This window comes from Sprattus sprattus, assembly GCF_963457725.1.
Source record: "Sprattus sprattus genome assembly, chromosome: 10".
Lineage (NCBI taxonomy): Eukaryota > Metazoa > Chordata > Actinopteri > Clupeiformes > Clupeidae > Sprattus > Sprattus sprattus.
The window spans coordinates 9,765,165-9,782,913 of record NC_137908.1 but is presented as its reverse complement, the minus strand read 5'-3'; the positions used below and the strand labels follow the sequence as shown (position 1 = coordinate 9,782,913).

The following is a 17,749-nucleotide window of genomic DNA, read 5'->3' as shown; positions in this document are numbered from 1 at the left end:
AATTAAAAAACAAGAGAAGTAGAGAATCTTAGATCTTAGCTTGTCCTATAGTGGACTGTGAAAACAACTAATTGTGTTATTCCATCAATAATGTATAGCTTATTTCAAATACTAATAATTAAAAAAACAAATGATCAATTCCTGGCATCTGACACAAATCAATATAATCCTTGGAAAAATATCAGAAGATCCAAATAAATTACATTTTCCCCACCCATACTTGAGCAGATGACATGCCAGTTGCAGAGTGCTTTCATCACACTTGGACCACAACATCCCCTACTAGACATGGGAGACAAAGAAAAAGGACATGGAACTGCTGTAAAAAAGAAAGTCTTTCTTTTTAGTTATAGAATTCTGCTGCACATAACTGGGTAAATAAAAAACAATAATTCATTTTGACTCTGACAGTAAGCACCCCTTCCACCTTAAATAAAAATGTACGATGTGTGATCAATAAGAATCTGCACCAAATTAAACCCAAATAACTACAAAAGATAATGGGTACAGAACTCTTTAATACGGAGTCCATGATGACTTCTAATTACTGTCAAAATCTGTGGTGAATAGTACAGTGTATCGATGTCTCATGAATGTGATAGCATATTGACCACTGGTCCAGAGCAATAGCAACTGAGAACAGCCTCCCTAAATACACTATTCTGACAACAAAAACTACAACAAAAAAATCCACTTATTTCAATGTGCCCCTCAACAGAGAGAAATATATTCTGAAAATAGAAAATAAATTAAATGGGAAGGTATTGTACCAATCCAACTACATCCAGACAGGAACCATGGCCACAGCTACTGAAAGCCCACTGAAGATACAATCGGCTTGTATGGTCCCATTTTTAACTATGTGTTATTTTTAACCGGGCCACGCACATGTGGAAGCATAGATCGGGCGTGCCTCAGTGAGCGCTTTATCTGCTGCAGGTATGGGGATAATGTCAATGAATCACAGACTCCACCGCGAGCTGGAATCAGGGCCGTCGCCACGGAAACAGGCTCTGTACCAAGCTGCAGGAAGCAGCAACGTAAACACGCAGTCTCCACGGTAACCCTTTCCACACCAGAACACAGCGAAACCCTGCTAGACATTTTTCCCTCCATTTTGCACTGGATCAGACAGGAGCACAGAGTCAAAAGACACATGACTCCCACATCAGGCTGCAGATGGTGTCATGGGGAAGCTTGCACATCTGAACTGAGCTTATAATGGAAAAGACCACAAAACATCTACATGGAGAAGGTCATTCTTTGTCAATCAAGAATCACCTTCACATTCATGAGGCCTTCTGATTACAGGTACAAAGCATGTCAAAAATGTACTCTTTAGAGAGACAGTGTGGGGCTGGAGATGTACTGTCCCCCAAGGGGTTCTACTGAACCTTAAATCTTAAACCGCTGGGACTGAAGAACATTGAAGAACCCACTTTACATCTCGGCAGCAAAATCGGATCTTTCCATTCACTGATATTACTACCCATACATAACACGTGCATTGATTTATGCTATTTAAAAGTAGGAGAAAACGTGAGGTCCACGAATGTTCAACACAAAAGAAGCACCTCCCCCCTCCTAACACTGCTGAAAGCTTTCTCCTGCACCCTCTCCTTAGCTGTGATCCTCAGCCTGGCTAGCGGAGTCCCACGCTCTCTTCCAGACAAGCCTCCACGTGCTCACAGCGCACACAGCAACACATCACAGCAACACATCACAGCGACACTTCACGGCTTTACCTCTCACATGCAAGGCTGCACAAGAGCACACACACACACACACTCACACACACACACACACACACACACACACACACACACACACACACACACACACACACACACACACACACACACACACACACATACATGCATACACAATCCACACACATCCCTCCAGCTCTCATTATGTGCTGCAGTACGTATGTTTGCCAGCAAAATGCACCAATCACACACACTCAGGAGCTGCAATCAAATTCCCTATGAATCAATATGGGCTTCTGATTCCCAAACACGACAGCTGCAGTCACATCAATGCCAGCCCTCTCTCATACTTACTCCAGAATCACCCGCACACACCTTTCCAGCAAGTTGGTGGGGGAGGGGTATTGAGTCTAGGGCCTAGGTCCACACAAAGGAGGCATGCTGGAGTGACTCACTCACGAGGGACCTCCGCTTCTTTCACACACTAAGAGGGGAAGGGCTTAGCGTGCAATACCATAGTTAGCATTAGCGTTAGCGTTACAATGCAATGCTGAGGTTTTAATTAAATACGTAGTGGGCTTGGGAATAGGCAGGCCCTGCTCCCAAGTGCCCCAGAGCAGTTTGAATGGCAGCACAGGAACAGCTCACTGCTGCGTCTGTCAGGAAACGATGGCATCGCATCACATGATGACTGACATTACTGCGTGCCATGGTTCACACATGCAAAGTCACGACAATCACTCAAACATTTCCATTTGTTCGTATTAGGGAGAGGCAGAGAAGACTTGATGCCTTTAAATGGGATCCCTATTAGTGAAGATGTTTGCCAACTAATAAAAACCAGGTATCCCAATAACTCATATTTTGGAGTTAACCTCCCTAAAACATGATAATACTATAATGACTTACAAAGCAGTCAAAATGCTGAGTGAGTCAGAGCTTAACGCTAGGAATGACCTGTGTCTACACCTAAAAAGAGCATATATCGCAATGCTGTTTGAGGGAAACCAACGCCAATTTACAGGTGTTGCCCTTAAGATACTCCAGGGAAACTAGAGGGTTTGGGGAGGGACACATTGGTTACCTTTAAACAGTGACCTGTCTAGATTTTTTCTGTGGTTTCTAAACACCATAATCAAATTGGTTGTTTGCATGAGAAAATGGCACTGTCACGAATTAGAAGCTTGTAGAAAAGCACAGCCTGTGAGAAACAAAAGATATGTAAAACCTTGTACCAAAACCTGTATAAAGTCTCTTACTTTTACTGTGTATTTGGGGAAATGGCTGTGTTTTTTCACAGCAAGGAAGCTTTTTCAACATCTTGAATACTAAACATAGACCTAGCAGCCAAAACATGCTTACTACCAGCTAGGCTATATAACCAAGGGGGAGCAAAACAGTTATTGGGAAACTACCCAGTTCTGTCTTATCCTAACACTCTAGATATATATAATCCTAAAGATGCCCAATATATTTCAAAGCAGCAGATAAAAACGTTTGTTACAAATCCAACAGCAGTTTGCTGTTTAAACTGGTCCGGAGACATGTAGCTGATTTAAGACTTTGAGACAATTCTGAATGACCATCACGACCGAATGGCAACTTCACTGATTCCCTTAAAATATCACACTATTTGACCCAGTCTTTCTCTTCTAATTCAGATGATTTATTCTCAAAACAGCTCAAAATCATTTCTCTGAGGATCTGAGGAAAAAAATACTAATACAAACAAATTCAATAGTGTAGCAGGCATCAACATGTAGGGAAGTGGATGAAGTGAAAAAGTAATGGCAAGACATAAAACGCAAAACATAAGACATAAGGCATAAAAAATAATGGTTGCTTTTTACATTGTACAAAAAAGTGTTCACAATACGGATTCCACTGTCTTTGGAAGCTTCTCCTATTCACGCATCTAACACACACTCTGGATTACACCTACATTTGAAATGCGGAAGATTTTCACCGCAAAACAGACATGCGCTGTCGCCCGCAGTTTTCATACATACAACGGAATACATAATCAGTTGCTCCCTGCGATCTTCGCATGACCCTCTCACAAATGCATATGCAATGCGTAGTACCATGCCATGTGTTTTTAAGCGCACGCTGCAATGATATCACCACTTAAACTCCTAACACGTTAGCACATCAGCCCCTGTGTGAGTTCTTAGATACTGTAAAGCTATGCGCTGCAGCGTCTTTTTCCTTTTCCCCATCTTCAGCTATGACAGCGCGTGCATGTATTGTAGACATCAATGAGAAATGACTCGATATGGGATTCCCAATAGTAAATAGACCAACAGTTGGTTTTGTGTGTAGAAACTAAGTCTGAGTGAAAGTGAGGCTCTCTGTCTTGCTTAGCTCTCTTTGATCTTTGAATTCCTACTCTCTACTGAGGCAGCAGAAGGCAGAGCGGGAGCCGCTGGAGCCTCCACAGGCACTGGGAAACACGTTTAAGTTTGCTGAGGACTACAGGGTGTGTGGATGGGGGGTGTCTGATCAGATGATTCCAGTAATGGCAGGGACCAGACCACGGGTGACAGGGAGCTGACGTGTGAATGGAGAGGGCGCTTCAGCTGGACCTAAGCCACTGAGTGGCACTCTACAGGAAAGCCCACGCTAGTTTGTTCAAGCACCACTTCTGCTGTTGCTTCACTGAGACTCAGAAATCAAACTTGACTTGTCAATCCATTTTCAAACTGCACAGAGCCACTGATAAAGCATTCTTACACACAAGCAAAACACAAATAAGACAGAAGCACACAAGCATGTTCACTCAGCAGAAATGCTAAATAAATACACAGAAGTGATGACTAAAAACCCGAAAAATGTAAATGCAAACACTTGCACATTTAGCAACACACAAATAAAGATATAGATGACATTCCATAAATTTCACTGACAGGGTACCATTACACATCATGACATCACTGTGACTTGTGTTTACTGTTACAATGTGATGCATGAGTGACACAGGGTGACCACAGTGGACAGCACCAATGACAAACTCCAGAACAAATGGTGCTCAGTAATACACTAACCTGCTTGTCCTTCTTTTGTATTTTCATTTTTTTCTAGAATTCAGCTGCATCTATAAAACAGAAACGTAATCCTTACCAAAGCAAACACATAACAACACATAACAACACATAACATTGTGAGAGCAAACTGAAGAAACATAGGCATCAATTTTGAAGGTAGTGTACTTTCATTTGATTACAAAGGTGTAACAAACTGGTCTGATATATAAAATCTGTTCAGTGTGAAACAACCTTATGGTCACAACTCTACAGCCACAGCATTGACTTCAGTGCTTCATCAACACACTGTTCTTAAAGACTATGACACAAAAACAAACAAACAAACAAACAACACAAACAAAAACATTGCGACAACAACGTACTGTACAACACAAGCTTTACAGCAGAACTGTAGAATTACTATACACCAGCTTGATGCACTAGGGCCTTGGCTAATACAATACTACGACAACCAGTGTAGTCGGTTGTCAACAACTGCAAACTGCTTCAAATCAGCCAATGATCAACATTATGTCACAACATATGTCTTAATGCAAAGGCCTACACTGAAGTACAATTTAAATAGGTAAATGTTATAAGTGATAGTTAGTACAAATGTTGTTACATTTAAAAGATTTCAATAACTTTCACACAGGTAGGTAATCCAAAATCAGTATCAATCTGTCCAAGCTAACTTCATAACACTGATGTGTTCTGCTCATTTAACCCTATGCAACAATGTTCACTAATGTAGTTAATTGTTGCTATCTGATACACAAAGAAGAGGGGAAAGAAGTTGTGAGAAAAGAGACTGAGTGAGAGACTACAAAGCCACTTTTTCGCAAACAGCCCCATACTCATTCACCTCACATGGGACCATTAACCTACAGAATGTATGCTTGAATATGCTGCTGCTTTACAGAACACCTGATTGAAATTAGACAGGTGTGATTTTGAGGCACCTGACAAGAGGGTTTGATGGCGCTTTCTTCAAACTGTAGAATGGGAAAAGTGCTCAAATATGTCAGACACAGCAGTCGGTTGTTTGTGTTTCTATCTTCCTCTGAAGATAGCTGCATTGGTTGTTATAACAATAGCACGTTTAAGAAAATAAGGTTGCGTCAGAAAACCACCCGCAAAAAGGGTCTCTGGAAGGCCACATCATAGCCTACAACTCCTACGGCACAATTTGCCAAGACCTCACCATGGAAGCAGCTGGGCAGGTGTGGAGTGGTCAGGTTGGAGTACCTGTGACTGTACTTCAGTCTTTGTTGTGTGACAGGATTGGTATTTTGGCGGTTTTTAAAGATGCGCAGTAATAAAACGGTTAAAACAAGCTTGGGCGAAATGACTTACCCTTAAGTTAAGTCAATACGTTACGTCAATACGCCTTATATAGAAATGAGCCGCATTGTTGGAAAGCGGAAAACTGAATTCCTACAAGTTAGCTTGATAAAATGAAGTTCCAGTAAGGTTAAGAACGCCTTCTCGTCCTGTAACTCTCAAACTCAATAGTACATCTGCTTTAAAACCGACAACAACACCCGCTCCGTGTCCCATTTAATATTAGCTTTCAACCGAGCTAGCCTGCCTGCTAACTCTAATGTCACTGCAACGGTGTTATATATTCCAGTCCTTACACGTGTTAACACCCCCCTAAACTCCTCGCAGGGACATCTCGCTACCCCACAATACGACCTCACCTACCTGAGCAGCACTCACCGGCCAGGACATCAGTTAGCCAACCCCGCGCTTCAAACCGCATTTATTTCCAAGGACACAAAAACGCCATGACAGTTTAGAAAAATGCATAAAAAATTAGAGGGGGTGGGAGACGGGAGAAAAAAAAACTCAGAGCAATTTCTTAATCCTACTAAAGCAAGACGAGAGGAGTTCATTCAAGAGGGATGCACGAGTTCTAGACAAACACACCACATAAACACAGCACAGGACCCATATACACAACAAAATAAAAATAAAGTTAAAAGCTCTACTTACCTAAAATGGCTACTGCAGCAGCCAAAATACAAACAGCTATTATTTGGTGAAGTTTAGCACTGGCCGCCTGCAACAGCAGCCTAACCTTTATTGGACCCGTATTTTTCTATTTTTCATTGGCTGTAACAAAGCGCATCTGGGTCGATGGAAATTTCTATTGGTCTCCTAGCTGTCAAACAAGGAGTGCCATATAGCGTTTGTCTGAGAGCTACACATTGCAAGCACCATTGTGCACTTTTACTTCTTTGCATTGATGTAAGCTATATAACGTCGGGATTCGTTTCCATACCTTGTATACGATGGATGTCTGTGAAAAGGATTCTTTTAATCATCGTGTGTTCGTCGTTTTAGTTGTAAAGCAACGCTGATTTATCCGCATTTATCGTATTTCTGGTCCGTATGCTACAGCTCTCCGGTGGTTTTATATTTCTTCTTGCCTGCATCCACCAATCATGGTGCTTTTTACTCCATCATTACGGCGCCCAAGAAAAAAATGTCTAACATTCCACGTCTTTGCTCGTGTTTCATATCCCGGATGTTAAATTTCCTGGGTTTAATTCAAACACGTTGACAAAGTGCTATGTCATGGAGATGCCTTTATGCGTAACGTAGCTACGTAGCTTAGCCTACACATTTGCCTGCAGTAGGGTTTGCGTCTTCGCATGTAGAAATATTGGGGACAATATGTTCGGATCGTCTCTGTTGAACTCTCCGTATTATATAAATAGTTTCACGACTGTGGTACCCGGCTAGTGGTAGGTTAATAGTGGACATCACTGGGGTGACCCCACGTTGTGTTATTATTAGATCTCCTGGTAGAATAGACTATGCTTTGCTGATGGTCAGAGTATTCGCTTTCTGTTGGTAAAGCAGTTCATATAGGCTACTTCCCATGAAAGAACAGTTTAATGTCCTTCAGATAGTGAAAACTAAAACACAAGCATCCAAGTCTTCTTGTTAGTCATGGATGGCTAGCTAGATTACTGGTCCTCAGACACACACATGGCCCAAGAAAAGTTAGCCATTTTACAGTCAAAGTCACCTTTTGCCTTCCCAAGTGCAGCAGGCTGGACAAAAATAATAAAGATCAGACTTGTAATGCTTGTTAACCTTAAACGAAATTATTTCAAAACTCGCCTTCCCTCACCAGGCTTGCCCTGAGGTACAATCCAAACCTTCAGGTGATATGCTGGGTTATTCACTATTACAGAAGTAGGCTACTGCACAGCCTAGGAAAGTGGTCCACACCCTAAAGTCAGAGTATATTCATCTTCCTCCCTTGTTCGAGTGGATATTCCTTGCACTGGCTCCAACATAAGCCATCTGTTAGCCTACATGACTGAGTGAATGTTAAACAGGAGGTTGCAAGATTAACTTGAAGATGCAGTTGGCTGAACTTTCAGTTTACATGTTTCTTTTCTAATCCCCATGCAGGTAACAAAATAATGAGGTGTGTTAGTTACAGTGTTCATTTATTTGCTAAGGTCTTAAGGTACAAGCAGCTGGGCCTCAAATGTTATTATACATTGATAACAGTATTATAAATCCCTGAATACTACACATTTTAGTCAGCATCAAAATATTGTCATTGTCGTGTCACCCAAAATAGGGGAAGTGATAAAGTCTGTTTTATTCTTGTTTCCTTCCTTTGTTTTATTCTTGTTTTGAAACCAAACAGTTGTGCATATGCCTACTCCATATGTAATCGAAGGCACAGTGATACAGTACATATTGGGTAATGAATGGGTTAAGTGATATTTGGATTTAGTCATTTTTTTCCTAACCCCTGGTTTAGTCTGCTCTTTTATCCTCTCTCAGTCCCCCTTCTGCCTTTCTCCTCCCTTTTCTTTATTTCATGGGCACGTTGCCAAGGTAGACTAGCAAGAGGTTCGCTTTTCAGAAATGTTTAACAACATCTAAGAAATGGTTTTTTTAAGTTGCTCTTTAGTTAGTGTATTGTCTCACCATTTTTACCTTTCAAAAGTGTCCACAATCTTCAATGCTAAACTAGCACAACTAACAGTCAAGTTATAGATTAAGAAAAGTTCAGTTGGGTTAACACTTAACGTGTGTGTCTTAACTGGTCTCTCATTTTTCAGTCCAGCCTTTTAAAACAGAACTGAACAAACACCATACTGACTAGTTGGTTCATACACCAGCAGCAGTCATACAAACTTGAGTACACAATAGACATTACATACACTAGGATTGTATGGATTCAGAAACAATATGTTCAGTTCCAAAAACTGAAGAGAATAGGAAATGTCTTGTATTATCTCCAGATCACAGCAGAGGGCAGTGGTATCCCATTCAGACATTGCGTTTCACAGTTCGAGCACACCGCTTTGGAATTGTTGACGAGAGCATGACACAGAGCAGTAAGTGAAGTCTTCAAGAGTATTTGCACAATACATTGTGAGAACGTCGATGAAAGACATAGGTAGACAAAACTGTACAAAATGCAATATCCAATTGTGGGGTCCTACACCAGGGCAGCACTGTACTTACAATCCATATGAAGACCCATGATAAGGAGGGCTAGATATTTTAGACAGAGGCCTCAAGGTTTTATGGGAATACCTGACAAGAGGGAAATAGTCAATCAAAGGTGATTCACAATAAAGAATAGCCCACACATGTTTACTGCTTGCTGACTTTCCCATATGACCTCTGCTTGTTCGGTAAGAGGTGTCTGAGAAAGGCACCCAGTCAGAATAAAACAATAAACCCACTGTCGTTTCTTATCAGTCTTTGCATGTAGCTGAGGTGTTGAGCAAAGGGGCCTCAGCAGTTCCCCATGGTCTGTGTGAGAGGGAAGTCATGCTCTTTCAGAGCCCAGCACAGTGTGAGAATGGAAAGAGAGGCGAGGTTTAATTTAGCTTCAAACTTCTGGTGGGGGGGTTCCCACCTTAAATCTCTGAGAAAATATGCTTTTGTGTTCCAGAGGATATTAAATAAAGTTGTACAGTTTACCAGGGATTGTTCCAAGTTCTTCTTTTTGTGATTCTGCCAAGTATAAGTGCCAAAATGGCCAGGATGGGGGGCTTAACATTTTCAGCCCACTCCTTTGATGTGTTGCTTGAGCCAAAATGCAAAGTACAAGAATGACAAGTACAGAATGTGAATGTTTTTGTCTAAATCTCTCTCTCCCTCTCTCTCTCTGAATACTGTATGTGTGTGAGAGAGAAAAAGAGAGAGAACACAGAAAAAACTACAGGGGGGAGGAGAATGAGAAAGAGAAGATGTGAGGCTTGACAATGAAAGAGAGATGGAGGGAGAGGCAGAGCAAAATAGAGAGAGGGGAGACAGATCACTGGGGGTGTCTTGTATTTGATGTGTCCAGCCTCTTTTTTTTTCACCTAGTAAAAACTGGTTCTTGGAATCAAGTGTCATTTCTACCTCCTGGAGCCTCACAGCTGAGACAGAGTTGTGCTATCAGGAGCAAGCAGACTGCTGCATAGCCTCTTGTCTCTCTCTCACACAGACTCACTCACACTCACACACATACACATCTACACACACACTCCTAGACACATACACAACAAACGCTCATATGCACACTATGCTGAAGATGAGTCTGGAAGTGCTTCACATTGCTGTCAGATGCTGTTTGACTTTGGAGTAGGAGTGCCTTAAAATCAGGTAAGGAGGAACAACAGCGTCTCTTCTGATGACTATGAATGTCTGATCAAACATTAACCTTACTCGCTCTGCATGAAATGTGCTGACTTTTTGAATGGGCTGCTAACATGCTCAGGGAATTAAGATAACACAAGGCATATGACGCTTGTGGTACTTTGCAGAAGTCAACAGGAAAAAGAACGAAATACATATTGCATGAATTAACGTGCTGAGAACCAAAAACATAACCATGTCCGCTCTGTCATACGTACTCATGGCCCTCTGTGCCTCCGCTGGCCAGATTAAACAAAAACAAAGCTCTAGGTCTTACATGCGCTGTGTCAGTGAGACAGGCATGCGGTACTTTGCACTCTAGCACCATTCGAAACGCAAAGGCTTAATTCCGTCTCGCAAGTCTGCGGCTTTTGTTTATTTTTCGCCTGCTGGCACGTGTAGCTGGAAAATCGTGAGCTATATATATATCTGTGGGGAGCTACAGTGCAGGGCAGGCAGAAATTGAGGGGTTGAGTGCAAAATGAATGTAGAAAGACCGTACATAACGGTAGTTATCTTACAGAGGAAAAAGAAACAATTTGTAATATGTGCCGTTGAATGACCAATCACCTCCAATACAGGGTTCCTTTTAATGCGTTAATCAAAAGCAACATCCGTGGAAAACCCTAAAAGTTTCCCTAACCCCTCACAGGCTCACTAGGTGGTTGGCTGTGCTACTTAATTTACACTTGCGTAGGCTACAGTTATATTTTACTAACCCCCTCCCAAAACCCCACCATCTTCAACTGCCCCCACTATTGCCTATGCCCTTCCGTGAGAAACTGAAACCAAATTCCATATTGGACTGCTCACTTGAGAAATGGGAAACTAGAAATGTGGAGAAAATTCCGGCCTGGAATGTTCCAGCGCGAGAAGAGTTATTTAAAAAAAAAAAAAAAATTGTTCCTATTTCATTAGAATCCATCAAACTCAGGACAGGGTGCTTTTGTTTGGATGGAACCTAAGCCTGTTGTGATATATAGCCTCTTTGAAATTTCGAGCAACCTTAATGTATATAATGTGATCTGGACTGCTGAAGATCAAGTAAGTAAGGTGTTTCAATGTTTCATTCACTATCTTATGTGATATTTAATATTATGTTTAATAATTGTGTATGACATATCATCATATGATAATAAGTGACATTGTGTCACCACGATCTATAAACTAATATCAGTAACTGATTGGCTAAGTCTGCTGGAATCTATGCACTTCCTAATAGCCTATGGTGTCATATTCAATTGATAACAGTATGACATAACTGATTTTCAAATATCTGCTTGAGTTGGTGGGACCCTCTAACCCTGTGTTGACTAAAGGAGTTCATGGTCAGTTTAAAAGAATTCCCCAAATTTTCCCTGTCAGGCCTGTGTAATCAAACACAGGGTCAAGTATATTTTTGCAAGCTTATTTTAATTCACAATCCCCCATGGTGTTCTCAGGTTTTAAGTTGTCCATCCAATGATGTTCTTGTCAGCTTTACGCAAAGTATATGTACATCTTTTTGTGTGTGTGTGGTTGTGTGAAATACTACTATTTTCTTATTATTACTAACTGTCAATTGTTATAAATTATCAATTAAGCCTAATGTAATCACTCTGACTGTGTAATCACACAACAGTTAACAGAGGAGGACACATGACAGAACCTCCAACAGTTGCCCCAAGCAACTGTTGTTACAAAGAGTTTAGGATACTCAAGAGACCAGATTGCCTGCAGATAATTGAAAGAACACCTGTGAGTTACATAAAAAGTCTTATTAAATCAATAAGTCAGTGTGACAGATAATGATTTCAATTGTGCTATTTCCATATTATCTTTGTTGTGATCATTCATTACCCTGTGCAGTGAATGTTACCAATCAGTACTGTGTTCAGTTGGTGAACATGGTGGCCCCCTGTTTGTGTCTTGCACTGAGACACACATGTCCTATCTGGTGTCCACATGTTGAGGCGATCTCTCAGACTGACTGCTGCTCTCCTAGAGATAGCGAACGCCCAATTACCCATGATGCTTTCTGCTGTCTATGTCAAAGATAGAGAGCCAAGACAACTCAGTGGAGCTAGCAATCTTTCGTCCTTTCAGGCAAAACTGATTGCATAGGATTCATCCAAAAAATGGGTGGCCAAAGTAGGACAGACAGGTCAGACACTTTTTCATAACAAGACTGTGGAATACAAAGAAATACAAAGAACATGGACCATTATAAAACAAACTATCCTGCTATTCCAAACGGTTGATCATATATAGCACTGAATAATAATAATAATAATAATACAACTTTATTTACATAGCACCTTTTAATGCAAAAGAATGCAGCTCAAAGTGCTTACTAGTATACCATGCGTTTTGTGACCTTTTGCAAAAAAAACCTGTTTTGATCTCATAACACAACTTCCAGCTGAAAATATGATCTGTAAGGGTACTAGTCATAGAGGTAGGGGGTTTGCTTATGCAACACATGCCAATTGAGACCCTGAAGTAAGACAAGACAAAGAATAACAATCAGATTTAAGATCTACTTTCCATGGGGAGGAAGGGCATTATTCATGTATAAACAGATTGGCAGCAGTACAGAAATGCTACAGTTATAAACATAGGAAATTGCGGTATACTAAAAGGTATAATATGAATATTTATTAAAACTCAGGGGTTCCCTGAGTTTTCCTCAAAGAGAGAGAAAGAGAGAGAGATAGAGAGAGAACACTCCATGTTGACAACTTTTATTCTTTCTCTCTTTCTTATTTTCTTTCTTTGCATGAAGTGCATGAAACATAAGACTTGTACTGAATAGAAAATATGAAAGAATGTACAGGAAGGATTAGGCCATTTGCACATCAAATACAAGCCAGTGGGACAGCTACCCTGACGGCCTACGGCAGAGACAGATTATCCTTCCTGACCTGAAGTCAAATTCTGGAAAAAAACAAGATAGCATTCAACTGCAAGGTCATGGGATGTGACTGACATTTCAGAAGGATCACTTCGGAAGTTCTGAAACCTAAAGCATGTTTATACAACTAAAGTAAGCGGTTCTGTTCTCCCATGATGACTATTGTGCAAAGATGAGATACGATTCCATTAATGTAACATTTAACATTCTCATAGGGATCCTGCCTTTGAAAGCATCATTATGTGGTTAGCTTTATAAGGGCTCCTAAAATCAATGCTGAGCGGTCTAGCATGTGTTAGTAATACAGTGGTGTATCTGCCTACAGACATATGAACTGTTTTAAAAGAGTGGGTGAGTTGCTGCTTTCTACAGCCACCAGACTGTGCCCAGTGTTGTCCTTATAATAGACATTTGATCTTACAAAGGGACAAGCATTACTTACCATTTGATTTAGTTTTAGCTTCTTCCCAGTCAAATTAGTAAAAAAAAAAAAAACAAGGACACCAAGAACAAATACTTTGGTTGCTGAACAAAAACAGCATGAAATGTGGTAGGGAGGATGATACCACTAATTGCAATGGTGCGTGCAATGGCAGGAATGAACAGACTAACACCAGCAACCCAAGAGCTGAGCTGAGGACAAAGGCAGAAATGAGCTGCCACACAGAGAGGTGTGTTTGTTTCTGATTGGTCAGAACAATACTAGCTAAACATATGTTTGATAAGTCAGAGCAACACTAGCTAAACATGAGTTCAAAAATCTGATTAAATAACCTGAAAAACAAATAACGTTGAGAGAGAGAGAGAGAGAGAGAGAGAGAGAGAGAGAGAGAGAGAGAGAGAGAGAGAGAGGTGTATCAGCCAGGTACTTTAGACCTGTATGATCTCTACTTGGAAAGTGACATTTTCATTATCACTGATTCATTTCCAGAGTTCTCTTGCTGGTTCTGCAATATTTTCATCCCTGTGACTTCTGCTGGAAGCATCATTGCTTGAGCCAATGTAAATAGATCACTTAGCAGGAAGAGCTGCAGATGCGTCCCAAGGGCGCTTGAAGTCAAGGGGAAGACTGTTGTGTTTTTGGTTCCTTCTATTCCCATGGTCGCCTCAGCAGACTACCCCAAACCTATAACCCATATGGCATTCCACACAAACAGGATGCCTGGGCCCCCAAAGCTCTGGGATCTATTAAAATTGCAACAAAACAGCAAAGAAAAAAATGCTGAAAACTTGAAAAAAATCCCTAATTGAACTTTTCTCTGGTTTGTCACTGTCTCAGAGAGGCCACTTATGTGCTTTCAAGTGGTGGCTTAGATACCACGTGATCGGTTAGCCCATGCTTTTGTTTTGTTTACATAATGAATAAAACTTGGAGAGAGTCGGCCCCTCATCCTCGCAGAGCATTTCCTGTTTTAATGAAGGAGATCTGGCATGATACGCGTTTAAGGCTCATTTTGGCTTTCATATTTACACAAATCTGTCACCCCCTCCCAAAAACACCCAAAAGTGTTTGGGATGGACATGTGCAGGCCTAAAGTGTCAGTGTGCACTCATCTGAAAAAATGTGAATAATTTAATTAACTAAATAAACAAACACATAAATCTGTATTTTTTCTGAATGCAATTTGCTAACATCATTAGTCAAGAGGGTTGCGGGGCATTCAGGACCTGCTTTTCTGTAGTGTTCTTTCACTGTACAGATACTGAACGAGGTGAATAGATTGTGTGCTGAACTTTGTTATGTTCTCTGCAACCTGCTCCTTGGTAGGAGTCGAAGAGAGAGAAAAAATGCTCTATGCAGGAAGCCAAGAAAAGCAAACTAATACGACTTTTAAACAGATTCACATATCTTTGGGGCGCAGAAGTGCCAAAGAAACAGAGAGCAAGGGATCATCAGTCAAAGAGGGTCTTCTCTGTTCAGGATTACAAACCCAAGTCTTCTCAGTCTTCCCATTGTTTGACGGAGGATTCTCGCTGTATTTGGCTCCGAGCTCTGGCTTTCATCCACAGTCATCATTCTTCACTCACAGATACAAATGATGTCTATCCTTTGAACAGAGTTGTGTCTTACATTCCCTCCAAGTCATGTGTGAGAATGATGAAAACCTTTTTTTAACTCTTTCATATGATGGAGGATGTATGTGGAGTCCAGACATAGCCTTTAGCCTAAATGCTATGTGTTGAGAAGGTGAACCATACCATAATCTATGCACCAAAGTAGAAGGCACAAATCGTTGTATGTGATAAAGTTTTGAAGTTTAAGACCATGGTCAGGAATTGATTACTGGGGAAAGTGCATCATAAATTACCATCAAATGAGTGTCAAACGGTTGCCAAATAGAGGCAGCATCTGGGGAAAGTATTCCAACCATCCATCAGACATCCTTCAAGACACATTTGATACATTATAAAGCTTAATGCTAAGTGATAAGAGTGAGAATTAGCACATAGGCTTACAATGCATTCACAGTCCTGTTTTGGGGTTTATGACAGGATTTCCCTTAAGACTACTAAAATGTATGTGGTTGTGTGTGTGTCTGTAGCTGTGTGTCTTTAAAAAAAAGAAAGAAAGAGAGAGAGAGGTGTGCTTGAGTCCACAGACTCCTTTGGGTCCCATTGGGGGCTGGGGGGGTACGGTGGTCCTACCAATTACTGCTGACCTCTCAGTGATTTACGTGCCCTTTCTGTGGGGCTGTGGGGAGACGTGTGATCTGTCCTTTTAGACTCCATCATTCAAACATAAAACAAGCTCAATGAGCCAAGCGCACAAGCACGTGCACCATTACACAAAGACAAAATACACACACATACATTACACATAAACAGAAAGTCACACACACACACACACATGCACATGTCTGCACACACGTACACACACACACACACACACACACACATGTTGATCGTATATCACTCGCCTTACGAGGGAGGCCTCTGAACCCTTGGAAAACCTACACAAACTCACGTGAGACAGGCACGAGGGGCTGCTTTTAGCTCCTAGTCCCCCTGAGTGTTGTTTTAAACTATATCTGAATTGAATTAGATCACTGGATGGTCATGGCTGATGTCTGTTCTATTACAAGCACACGCAATGTCATAGCATTGCATGATCACACATGCGTTTTTCAAAAGTTATAGTCCACAATACACGATACTCTGAGACCAAATCAACAGCCAACAAAAAAAATCAAATCTACTCTGAGACCAAATCAACAGCCAACAAAAAAAATCAAATCTACAGCAATGCTGTATTGCTGCTCACTAAAAAATGCTTACGCACTGAGTGTCCATATCCTCTAGAGCTACCTTGGCCCCCACTCCCAGCCTTCTACCTCTGCAAATGAACTTTCCATGCCGGCAAAAGCATGTTTCTGTCATCCGCTGTGTCTAACAGACTGCCAGCCCCTGGAAGCCGGAGTGCTGATGCGCCATGCGCCAAAAGATTAACGTGCTCCCTTTGCCCTCATACACGCTCAAGTTAATGTCTTTCAAAGACCCCAGAGCAAACAGTGCTTTCAGCACACATGGCTATGGTACACTATGCTGAGCATCAATTGATCTGTGCTTCTACAGTCTTCAGGTAAGATGAGGAACCACATTTGAAGCGTAAGTGGTGTCTTTAATGGTACGGAGTAAGCTTGGCTAAGGTGAACAAGACCACCACTTGCCAGACAAATAGGGATTTGTACATTTGTTTTGGCTGGTTTTTCAACACTTTAGCACTGGAGAACCACAGAAGTTTTATGAGCAGCCCTTAACATTGGAATGTTTAGTGGCTAACCTGTAGAATCCAGACAGGTTTAGGACTGGCTGGCTTAATTCTGCTGACTTGCATATTAGTGCTTGGCTGCCTGCACTGTTTAAATTGAATCGCTTGGGGTCTTTTACGAAATCCTCACAATCATCACATCATTTTTTGGTAACACACTCACACTCACACAGGCTTTACATCCTAGCCAGCATATTATGCATATTTGCATTTTAGATTTCAGTCATAGACACCCTAAGTGTTCGTCTTTCTGGGTGATGAATTCATCGAGGAGGCCCCTTCGTAGTTGCGCTGGGGAGGTGGTGAAGCAGCACTTTGTGATGTTTACGAGATCGGGCCCCTCTGTCGTCCGTCATCTATGGCCTGGCTCCAGAGGAGTTGGGGTCCAGCTCAGGGACGTGCCACTCTGGGGTTCATTCATGACTAACTCTCCCCCTGGGGGCTCTTTCCTCAGTGAAAAACTATGCCTGAAATACCTTATGGCGGTAGGAGAGAGAAACGTTAGCCCCCCAGATGGTGGCTTAGCAACACAAAAGTAAACACTGACGAGTGCCAAAAAGAACAATCCATTAAACATGGCAGAAACTTTATTTCAGAATCATGCATTGCAAATGAGTTTCAGGAGAAAGACAAGAAGGGGAAGGAAAAGGAAGATCACAGCAGTCAATATCTAAATTCAAAA

General features: G+C 41.4%; 2 protein-coding genes across 3 annotated transcripts in view; one reads left to right on the top strand and one right to left on the bottom strand.

The window, feature by feature from the left end:
• Positions 1-6,496, bottom strand: part of chd6 (chromodomain helicase DNA binding protein 6) — a 32,238-nt gene extending 25,742 nt beyond the window's left edge. The window contains exons 1-2 of the mRNA XM_080846018.1: positions 6,440-6,496; positions 4,754-4,803 (exon numbers count right to left, since the gene is read on the bottom strand). Coding sequence (XP_080702144.1) covers positions 4,754-4,780 — 27 coding nt within the window. The 5' untranslated portion in view covers positions 4,781-4,803; positions 6,440-6,496. The remainder of the gene's footprint in view (positions 1-4,753; positions 4,804-6,439) is intronic.
• Positions 6,497-10,160: 3,664 nt separating this feature from the next.
• Positions 10,161-17,749, top strand: part of ripor3 (RIPOR family member 3) — a 28,410-nt gene continuing 20,821 nt past the window's right edge. For both annotated transcript variants that reach the window (XM_080846488.1, XM_080846489.1), the window contains exon 1: positions 10,161-10,372. The gene's annotated coding sequence lies outside the window, so the exon portion shown is untranslated. The remainder of the gene's footprint in view (positions 10,373-17,749) is intronic.